Source organism: Anas platyrhynchos, chromosome 31 (genome assembly GCF_047663525.1).
Source record: "Anas platyrhynchos isolate ZD024472 breed Pekin duck chromosome 31, IASCAAS_PekinDuck_T2T, whole genome shotgun sequence".
Taxonomy (NCBI): Eukaryota; Metazoa; Chordata; class Aves; order Anseriformes; family Anatidae; genus Anas; species Anas platyrhynchos.
This window is the reverse complement of record NC_092617.1, coordinates 5,154,245-5,165,497: the sequence shown is the minus strand read 5'-3', so window position 1 is coordinate 5,165,497 and position 11,253 is coordinate 5,154,245. Positions and strand designations below refer to the sequence as shown.

The window sequence follows — 11,253 nt, the reverse complement described above, 5'->3', positions numbered from 1 at the left end:
GGGCTGCAGTTACGGGGACAAAGACCACTGCTGGCAGGGGAGGTGTCAGACCTCCAGACTCTGCTTTTCCTCCATATGAGGATCTCCAAAGAAGTCACCCTGGATCAATAGCAAGAGGAGAATGATGCTGAAAACTGAAATGCAGCAAAATTCAGCCTTTGAAACAAGAAAATATTTTTTTTAGGTGAGCTTTGAAATCTTCTTCCTTAACTAGAACATGCAAGCTCTACAATTAGCTGTACAAGGAGTGAAGACTTGAAGAAAACTATGGAAGAGATGTTAGGAGTTTCTGCATTTTAATGAGTTCCATGGTGTATTTTGGTGCTGAGTCTATGAAGCTCAGGTACTGAGAGGAGAGTGATGTAACCGCTTGAGCAAGTAAAGTCAGAAGGACAAGTTGAAGTGACTTGGAGTATTAATGAGCCCCACTGAGGGCTGTTACTAACAAAACCTCCCCAGGACCTTGTTAGGGCAGATAATTGAAGGCCAGGTCTACAGGCAGGCAAAGCTCTGTGCTGAGAAAAGACTTGGTTTTCTTTGATGAATAAGAAGGTCCAAGTCCTGATCCCTGGAACTGGGAGGGGAGATCCTGCATCCCCTCTCCCATGTCAGGGGTCTTGCAGGGGTCTGTGGGATGTGGTGGGCAGTGTGATAGCTTGGGAACAACACAGATATGACACCTCTCTGCCTCTGCACATTGCTGCAAGGAAGCAAACAGGCCCCATTGCAATGAGTATAACATGTCACCCCACAAGCTCTAGCCAAGGGGACAAAAACTTCAGGGCTCTTCGGGCCTTCCCTTTTAAACAGCACCCTCTGCCTTTTCCTTTGAAGGCTTTCATGTCATGTGCCACAGTCTGACCTATTTCTTTGAAGTCAGCAGACACCCATCTCTGTTCACCACCTTGCTCTCATTGTTTGCTTTCGCCCATGTTTGTCAACCCTCATGAGGTCTTCACTGAAACACAAAAATATGGTGTGATCACCGATACTCTTCGGGTGATGTTGGGCACCACAGCACTACCCTTTGAGGTACATTTCTTCCTCATCAAGGCCAGTGCCAAAATTCCAAGGTGCAATTTGAGGTAGTTTTACTCTCCTGCTCTTTTCCACTACTAAAGCAAGCTCCATCAGGGTGGAAACCACTCCTGAAGTAGGCATCCCAACCCAGCAGGGGCTGCTCCTGCATGTGTCTGCTGGGCTCTTGGTCCTGAGCCCCTCCTCCGTGCTGGGGCTGCTCCTCCAGCTCCAGAAGAGATGGGAAGAGAGGGATACTGAGACCACTGAATTTATGCTGTCTTCTTTATTGTCTATACCTACAGAGGAAAACTATTTCAATAGGTTGAATAGAAGATGAATTCAAAGTAAATAATTACTTAATAAATTAAACCAATATAAAAAGTTATGAAAAAAATAAAAACTAAAAATGATATGAAAATCTCTCATGTCAGTTTCTCAAATAGAACGGTAGTGTTTAGAGGATTATTATTATTATTACAATATGATAAAAATACTAAGTATAAAAATAATATTATACAAATCACAATAATGTTAAGAACACTGATGTTTAAGAAACACATATAGAAACAATTTCCTCACTGCAACCTTGAGCTCCTTATTCCTCATGCTGTAAATGAGGGGGTTCAGTGCTGGAGGTACCACTGAGTACAAAAGTGACACCACCAAGTCCAGAGATGGGGAAGAGATGGAAGCGGGCTTCAGGTAGGCAAACATGGAAGTGCTGAGAAAGAGGAAGACCATGGCGAGGTGAGGGAGGCACGTGGAAAAGGCTTTGTGCCGTCCCTGCTCAGAGGGTATCCTCAGCACTGCCCTGAAAATCTGCACATAGGACAGCAAAATGAAATCAAAACAACCAAAGGCCAAAAAAACACTGATCACAAGTGCCCCGATTTCCCGGAGGAAGGTATCTGAGCAGGAGAGCTTGAGGATCTGGGGGATTTCACAGAAGAATTGGTCCACAGCATTGCCGTGGCAGAGGGGCAGGGAAAATGTAGTGGCTGTGTGCAGGACAGCATTGAGAAAGCCACTGCCCCAGGCAGCTGCTGCCATCTGGGCACAAGCTCTGCTGCCCAGGAGGCTCCCGTAGTGCAGGGGCTTGCAGATGGCAACGTAGCGGTCATACGACATGACGGTGAGAAGGGAAAACTCTGCTGATATGAAGAAGAGAAACAGAAAGACCTGGACAGTACATCCTTGATAGGAGATGGCCCTGGTGTCCCATAGGGCATTGGCCATGGCTTTGGGCAGAGTGGTGGAGATGCAGCCCAGGTCGAGGAGGGCGAGGTTGAGGAGGAAGAAGTACATGGGGGTGTGGAGGTGGTGGTCACAGGCTACGGCGCTGAGGATGAGGCCGTTGCCCAGGAGGGCAGCCAGGTAGATGCCCAGGAGGAGTGTGAAGTGCAGGAGCTGCAGCTCACGCGTGTCTGCGAATGCCAGCAGGAGGAACTCACTCACTGAGCTGATGTTCACCATTTCCTGACCTAGAAAATGCTTGTCTGTTGAAGAGGAGAAGGCAAAGCAAAGTTAGAACAGACTATTTAAACTCAAACCTATTCCAAGCCTAAGAGCACCCCCAGCACAAGCCCCTCTTTTTGCAGTAGAACCTCAAAGACTCTCAAAGCCTACTGCATTGCCCACTGCCCTCCCAGAAACAAGACCCAGCAGGAGATCCTTCCAGGACCTGCAGCTGCATGGCCCTGCAGCCAGACACTTACCTTGTCAAGGGCTGTGCAGATTTCTCCTGCAGGCAGCTCTCAGCATCCTCCCACTGCCAACTGCCTCCAAGCCCTCTCTCCTTCTCTCCTCTCTGTGTGCAAGCTGCGGTCAGAGCCCCCAGCCCTGCTGCACTGTGCAGAGGAGCTGATCCTGGGCACAGCTGTCTCTCTGCTTCATGGGACTTTCTGAAATGTGTTTTCTCTGTCCCATGAGCCCGGCCCAGCTCAGCAGCACAGCACCAGCCCAAGCCCTTGGAATCACCCCTCTGGGGGCTTGGCTGATGAGCCCACGAACCTCAGGCACTCAGAGACAATTGAAGACATCTCTCCAGAAGTGCAAGTCAGAGGCAAGTTTCCTGCAGTGTCCCCCTGAGGGCCAGCACTCACACAGCCTCCCTTGGAGCTCGTTAGAGCAGAACCCTGGAGGCAGTGAGGACAAGGAGACGAAGGCAATGTGAAGGTGACACTGATATGTGGACAAACTGGATGTGTGTCACCAAGCACAAGGGTCAGGCCTTGAACTCAAGTGCCTGGGAAGGGGGATCCCTTCCCTTGACAGGTTGCTCAGGGCTCTTCGTGAGGCAGTAGGAGATGGGGATGTGCATGGCCAAGTGCAGGAGAATGGTACGAGCCCTGCCTGGTTCGTGGGTGGGAGTGAGGAGGCAATGAGGCCCTGGTGCTTTCACAGTCAGCTGTCTCCTCATGGGCTTCAGTGGAAGAGACAACAGCCATAGCCATGGAGAGAAAGACCTGGGTCCTGCTAGGACTTTGAACCTTGCCATAACCCTTGCTCCTCTCCAAACCAAGTTAGTTGTAGAGAGTTACTGGTTAGTTGTAGAGACTTGTCCATGTGGTGTCATACGGTATCAGAGCTGAGTATGGTAACTCAGATCTTCTTGGTGGCCATGCTCCTCATGAGGCAGCTCTGTAGGAAGCTGCCCTGGTTCCTGCTGAGCAGGCAACACTGCTCATATGGCATCCCTTGTGGTGCCCAGGCCCTCCTCCTCCTGTGTACTCAGCAGTATCCCAGTCTGCTCTGATGTGTGGCGTTACTCTCTCATTCAGGACTGGGCTCTTCTCCTTGTAAATGTCTAGAGGTTTCTTTAGACAAAATCCTATAGTTTCTCAAGCTCCCACCATACTGATGCACCGTTCTGTCAGCTGTTCCTGTCTGCAGGCAGACAGTTCAGCCTTTGTGTGATTGTGCTGTCTCTGACATTACAGCAGCATTGGGAGGTACAGGGGACACAGAATCACACACAGAACCACACAGAATTGTCTTGGTTAGAAGAGACCTCAAGATCATCGAGTCCAACCTCTGACCTAACACTAACAAGTCCTCCACTAAACCAACATTTGGATAATACAGGAGTAACCAGTTCAATGGAACTGCAACACAGTCACAGAAAGGTAATGCGTGGAAGGCTGCCAGATTCTACTTTTTCTGTTCTTCATTCTCACGCATGCTGTCAGTTTCTCTGCAGCTGTGTCCTAAAAGTTATGGGGCTGTGCAGGACAAAGTTAGAAGGGCCAAAGCCCAGCTGGAGCTTAATCAATCCATTCATGTCAAAGACAATAAACACTGCTTATATAAATACTTTAAATAAAAGAGGATTAAGAATCATCATAAATTATTGGATGTGGGCAGAAACCTGGTGCCAAGAGATAAGGTAAAGGCTGAGATAATTAATGCCTTCTTTGCCTCAGTCTGTAGCAGGAAGACCAGTTGTTCCCCTGGACATTTCTTCCTCCTCATGGCCAGTGCCCACCTTTTAGGGTGGTTTGTGTCTTTTTTTTTTTTTTTTTTTTTTTTTTCTCCTGCTCTTTCCTACAACCACAGAAAGGTCCATCAGGGTGGAAACCCCTCCTGAAGTAGGTATCCCAACCCAGCAGGATCCTTGTGGCCTCTCAGCCAACCAGACACAAGTCACCTCAGCAGCAGCTTCCAAGCCAGGGGCCTGCTGCTGGCCTTGCAGCTTCTTGGCTAGACACAGCCAAGCCTTGTGCCTGCTGCTGCCCAGTCATGGACTCAAGCAGAAGGGACAGGAAAACCCATCTGGGGGCCTTCTTTCTGCCTGGGTCCTCCTGGGTCTGGAGGCAGAGGGGATCACCCAGTCAGCATGCCAAGCAGGTGCCTTCTGCTGGCCTAGCATGGCCACTGCCAGATGTCAGCCCAAAAGTGCAGCTCCCAGGGAGAAGTCAAGGCTGACCTGCCACCTCCAGACAAAATTGACCTCCCAGTCCCTTTCCGTGACACGTTCCTGCTGCTGCCCTATCAACTACAGAGGCAGAAGTCGCCTCACAGTCCCTGCCACAGTCACATTCCTTCTGCTGGGCCATGAGATCCTCAGGCATAGCTGACTGCTTTCTAGTTCCCAAGGGAATAAGGCACAACTTTCTGGGTTTGAGAGTAAACAAATGTTTAATGGGAAGGTTTGGTGATCTTCTGTGTTTAGGGTATGGTCAGGCTCTGTAGTTTACGTCATTTTTAGGTCTGCCTGGAAGCCTAGTGTTAAATAGAGGATTTTAATACTAATATTAAGGGAAGGGATTAAGGTGAGTAAGAGAGAAAAAGTAATTGAAAGGGGCTATTTGTTGAGTTTTACTTCAAGGGATACCTTGTGTTCAAGCTTTAGAGAAATGGATTCCTGTCAGAGTGTTGGAACAGCATTTAGATTTAAGGATTAAGACTACTGGTTAAAGTAGTGTAAGGGCCATACATGACTGTACAAGTCAGTGTTGCTGCACAATCTACATTACATGATGCCTCTTACCTCTACAAAATCATTAATTTCTGTTGGCCATGCTCCTCTTCCCACCCCAAAATCTCACATCTCTCGTGTCCAGGTTGCTCCTGACCTCCCCATATCTTATTGGGATCAGCTTTCCCATGACATAGGCAGTATATGTTTCATCTCTGTGGGCTACTCTGTTCTTCAGAGAGAAGTGGCATTGTAGTCAGGAGGGAAAAGGGCCTAAAGGAGCATCCTGCCCAGTATGCCCATCAGCTCTGCCTCTCTACGAAATTGCGCATCCTACCTACTAGTTTTGTTTCCAGAATAGCTTCCATGGATCTCAAGTTCTTTTTCTCAGAAAAGAAAAGCCAACGAGAGTCTACCCCCTCTGATGGATGAAAAGGGTGAGCTGGTAATGACAGACATGGAGAAGGCTGAGGGCCTCAACAACATCTTTGCCTCAATCTTCCCTGCCAGTCAGGCTTCCCAAGTATTTCACTTCCCTGAACCCATAGATGGAGCCTGGGAGGCAAAGAAGATGATCAAGTGGCTGGAGCACCTCTCCTATGAAGAAAGGCTGAGAACACTGGGGCTTTTCAGCCTGGAGAAAAGAAGGCTCCAGGGTGACCTCATCACAGCCTTTCAGTACTTACAGGGGGCTTATAAAAAAAATGGAGTGTGACTCTTTGCTCAAGGACATCACAGTCCCTGCCCTGCCCCAAGGGGACAAACAGCTGAAGTTAGGGATAGGAGTGGGTTTGAGGATGAGATGTGTTGTGTGTGTGGTGGAGGGTTAGGTGGTCAATTTAACATTTAGGGATTAGAGGTCAACTTCTAGGGCTAATGTAATGGAAGGGCTTTGAGGGAGGGATTGGTGTTCTGCTCAAGATGCCTGCTCAAGGCGTAGGAAAAGGGAAAACCTTGTGGTTTAAAGTTTTGTTTAGTTCTTGGGTGAGGGCTGGGGTTAACGCTGGCGTTCTAATTCATGATTAGGCTTAATCATCCATCTGCTTAGCCTTGAAGTAGAAGATGCTTTCGACATCTGCCTTTTCCACGTCCCGAGGAACCTCTTTGATCAATCTGTCCTTTCCAAGGTCTTTGAGATAGGTCTTATGACGACGTCTGCAATTCCACCAGCACATCTCTCACCCTTCCCATACTACCTATAAACAACCCTAGGACTGACAGGGGGATGATGAAGGTATGAGAAAGGGCTTGGTTAAAACCTCTGACTACAGCCTTTATGGGCTTTACAGAGACAGTGACAATGGTGTCATAGAAAACAGTGACACTCGTGAGGACAGAAGAGCAGGTGGATAAGGCCTTGGGCTTGTCAACAGAGGATGCACGCACGTGAAAACTGCAGGAAACAGAAGAGGAAGATGATCCAAAGGAAGGAAGGAAGGAAGGAAAGAAGGAAGGAAGAAAGATCCAAAATGTAGATTATGAAAGGAAAGACCATGAGTATCATTGTGGCACTGCAGGAGAGCTCCAGCAATGGGGCAAAACCACAGAAGGTGTCTATGACACTGGGGCCACAGAACTGTAGCTGGGAGGAGGAGAAAGAATTACTGCACATGAGAGAAATTCCCCTGGTTCAGTTACAGCTGCCTTCTGGAGCCAGACCTTCCACTTCTCAAGCCTTGCAGAGAACAGGGGTGGCATACAGCCCAGGGCTGACCATAGGACATGGCCCCCAGCAGGAAGCACTGCAGCCATGCAGAAGGTGCAGCTGAGAGTGTTGTCCCCCTTTGCTCACAGAGGTTGGAGCACTGTCTCCCCCATGTGGTGTCTCCCCTGTGTGGAGTACGGTGCCTTGTCTCCCCCACCGCATGGCCTTGACTCCTTGTCTCTTCTGGGCCCCACCTTCCACACCCAAATGTGTCCCTTGGCTGTCAGCTCCCTCTCCCCTGCCCTGGGTACTAAGCTGGAGCAGACAGGTTACCATTAGATGTGGTGGTGCTTGTGTAATTCACATTGGTGATGGCACAAATGACAGTTCCTTCACCAGTGATGTACATCTTTCTTCGTGTTAGGACATAACTCAATGTCCTTCACTCTGCTTTGTCACACTGATGAACAGAACCTGGTCTCCTTGATTATTCTGAGACACAATGCAATGCTTTTTGCCTTCTACTACTCCAGCACATTATGTGTGACTTTCCCTTACTCTGCACATTGACCTGCAGGATCATTTCACATGTTTTGCTTTCAAAACCTTAGCTGGACCAAGAGCATTTCCAAAGTGGGGCAAGCTGATGGGTTCTGCCTCAGCCATTTCGAGCATGCTATACTTGAGTTTTTCAGCCTGAGTTTGCTAAAGATGACCCAGGAAGGTAAACGGATGTTCACGTGTCTAGTAGGAATAAGTGAGAGGGTCTCATGTTTCCAATGGCCATTACAAATCTAGGTCAATCTCAGGAACCCACTGAAAAAGAGGTTTGTCTTTGAAGGGGTTTCCTGTGCTGGACTGGGCTGCAGTTGCAGAGACAAAGACCACTGTTGGCAGTGGAGTTGCCCTGGGAACTCCACCTGGCTCCACCTGATTTTCCCAAAGGGCTCTGGCATCCTGCAGGTCTTTAATGACATCTGCCAGTGCAGGGAAGTGCCTGAAATACAACGAGGCCACTGGAGGTTTTCCTTGGTTGCTTATGGTCAGACAGGTGAATGTCCCCTTTCCCAGCTTCCTGTCTGGACCTATGCACTTCCCATCATTCTCCTGGTTTGCCCTCCTCTTACCGTTTAATCATTCAGACCACTCTCACCAACCCAGTTGCTACTTTGAGTTTCAGTGAGTTCAAGCTCGTCCATCTCTCAGCAGTCTGTCTAATGGTGTCCTTAGTAAGACCCTCATAATTTATCATTGAATTAGTATGATATGGATTAATATTAACACAATTACTTAAATCACTGTAAAATACATCATGTACAGTCATCATTTTGGGAAGGTAAACATCACTGGAAGCAATAAAATAAGGAACTTGAACTGTAGTTTAAAACCCTGCTCTTCCCACCTAAACAGGGTTTCAAAGGAGAAACCCTAGACCAGGAGAATGATGCTCTAAATTGAAACACAACAAAATTCAGCCTTTAAAATGAAGAAAGATTTTTATTAGATGCTCTTTGAAATCTTCCCCCTTAACTACAACATGAAAGCTCTCCAATGAGCTGATCAAGTCTTGAATACTTGAAGAAAATGTTGGAAGAGACATGGCTCCTTAGGAGTTTCTGTGTTTTGATGAGTTCCATGGTGTATTTTGGTGCTGAGTCAATGAAACTTGGGTACTGAGAGGAGAATGATGCAACTGTGTGAAAAAGCAAATGCAAAAGGAAAAGCTGAAGTGACTTGGAGTCTTAATGGTCCCACTGAGGGCTGTTACTAACAAAGCCTCCCCAGGCACTTGTTAGGGCAGATAATTGGAGGCCATGGTTACAGACAGGCAAAGCACTGTGCTGAGAAAAGTCTTGGTTGGTTTAGGTGAAGCAAAAGGGCCAAGGCCTGACCCCAGTCACTGCGAGGAGAGATCCTGCACCGCCCTGTCTGGCTCAGGACTTTTCCTGGGGGTCTGAGGAATGTGGTGGTCAGTGTGATGCCATGAGAAGAACACTAGTATGACACCACCCTGCCTCTGCACAGGGTTGCAAGGAAGCAAGGAGGCTGCACTGCAATAACTATATGTCATCTTCTCATAAGCTCTAGCCAAAGCGTCAGGACTGTTGGGGCCTACCTTTTTTACCAGCAACCTCTGTCTTTTCCTCTGCATGCTTTCCTATGCTGTCCCACGCTTTTTCCTATTTCCTAGAAGTGTGCAGACAGCCATCTCTGTTCACCACCTTGCTCTCATCCCAGCATTTCCATCATTTCACCAGTGTCTCATCAGCCCTCACCAGCTGTTCCTTGAAACACAAAGCTAGGGTCTGATCATAGATACTCACCAGCATCTCCCAAGCCAGGGGCCTGCTGCTGGCCTTGCAGCTTCTTGGCTAGACACAGCCAAGCTTTGTGCCTGCTGCTGCCCAGTCAAGCACTCAAGCAGAAGGGACAGGACAACCCATCTGGGGGCCTTCTGTCTGCCTGGGTCCTCCTGGGTGTGGAGGCAGAGGGGATCCCCCAGTCAGCATGCCAAGCAGGTGCCTTCTGCTGGCCTAGCAGGGCCACTGCCAGATGTCAGCCCAAAAGTGCAGCTCCCAGGGAGAAGCCAAGGGTGACCTGCCACCTACAGACAGAAGTGACCTCACAGCCCCTTTGCGTGACACGTTCCTGCTGCTGCTCACATCCATGTTTGAATGCCATGTGACTTCAGAGAAGTGTCACAATTCCTGTCTTGCCCCAAGGGGCGAAACGACCAAAGTTAAGGGTTAGGAGAAGGTCTGAAGGTGAGGAGGTTAATGCAGAGGAATGAAGGCTTTGTCTGGTTTATGTTTACTTTTGGGATTAGGGACTAGGATTCACCTTTCTGAGTGATTAACAGAGATTAATCCGTTGTTTTGTGGGCAGGTTTGATGTTCTGCTTGGGGTGTCAGGTCTGTGGTTAGGGGATGGGTAGGTTTTGTGTTTCAAGGTTTTGTTTAGGTCTGCCTAGAAATCTAGGGTTAAATAGAGCAATTACAAGCTTGTGTTAAGGGCAGGGGTCAAGGTAAGCCACAGAGTAAAGGTAAGGGCAAGAGGCTATGGGCTGAGTTTTGGCTTCAGTGCATACTTTGAAGTCAGGCATGAGAGTAGTAGATTCTTTTCAGGGTGTGGGGTAGCATTTATATTTATGAATTAAGGTTACTGGTTGAAAGTGGGGAAGGGCCTAATACGACTCTTTTAAGTCAGTATTACAGCAGCATCAGCATAACCTGAATCCTCTTACCTCTACAAAATCCCAAACTTCTGCTGGTCAAGCCCCTGTTCCCTCCCCCAAATCTCACATCTCTCCTGTCCATGCTTCTCCTGACCTCCCATATCAGTCATCTCACTGGGATCAGCTTTCTGATGGCTTTCATGATCTCAGAGTTAAGGTTTAGGAGAGGGTTTAACATGAGGAGGTTCATGCACAAGAACAGGGGCTTTGGGTTAGAGATTAAACAAATGCTTGGTGGAGGGTTTGGTGTTCTGCTTGGGGTGTCAGGTCTGTGGTTAGGCTATGGGCAAACTTTGCGCTTTAGGGTTTTCTTTACATTGGTAAAAAGTTATCTAGGATTAAATAGAGCATATTAATGGTATTGTAAAGGGAAGGGAACAGGTTCATCAAGAGAACAAGTGTAAAGGTAAGGGGCTGAGAAGGAAACCCACCGCATGGTGTTTAGCAATGTGGGTTTGTGTGACATGATTAGAAGGACAGTCATTGGATGGGACGAACTTGGAGGTCTTTTTCTATGATTCTATCAAGGCAGCAGAGAGGTCAGAGCCCAGCGGGCAGTGGAGGGCAGCCCTGAGGGCCACCGGGGCTGCCCCTCCCAGTGGCAGCTGGGTTCTTGGCCCTGAGCTGGGACTGCTCCCCCGCCTAGAGAGGTGATGGGAAGAAAGGAAAGTTGAGATCAGTAAAGTTCTCATGGCTTCTTTATTCCCTATATGTACACTAGAAGCCTAGTTCTATAAGTAGTTTAGATGACACCGTCAAAGTAAGTAAATGAATTAACAGGAAGAAGGCCAAGAATAATATTAAACCAAAATCAAAGATATTGAAGACATTCTTGATACTTAAGAGGCACGTAGAGAAAGAGTTTACTCACTGCACCCTTGAGATCCTTGTTTCTCATGCTGTAAATGAGGGGGTTCACTGCTGGAGGCAATACTG

The 11,253-nt window shown here is 48.1% G+C and overlaps 1 protein-coding gene across 1 annotated transcript; it reads right to left on the bottom strand.

Annotated features, from left to right (window-relative positions):
* Positions 1-1,551: 1,551 nt before the first annotated feature.
* LOC140000014 (olfactory receptor 14A16-like) lies at positions 1,552-2,493 on the bottom strand. The gene has a single exon (XM_072029701.1). The coding sequence runs from the start codon at positions 2,491-2,493 to the stop codon at positions 1,552-1,554; it is 942 nt and encodes a 313-aa protein (XP_071885802.1).
* Positions 2,494-11,253: the final 8,760 nt, after the last annotated feature.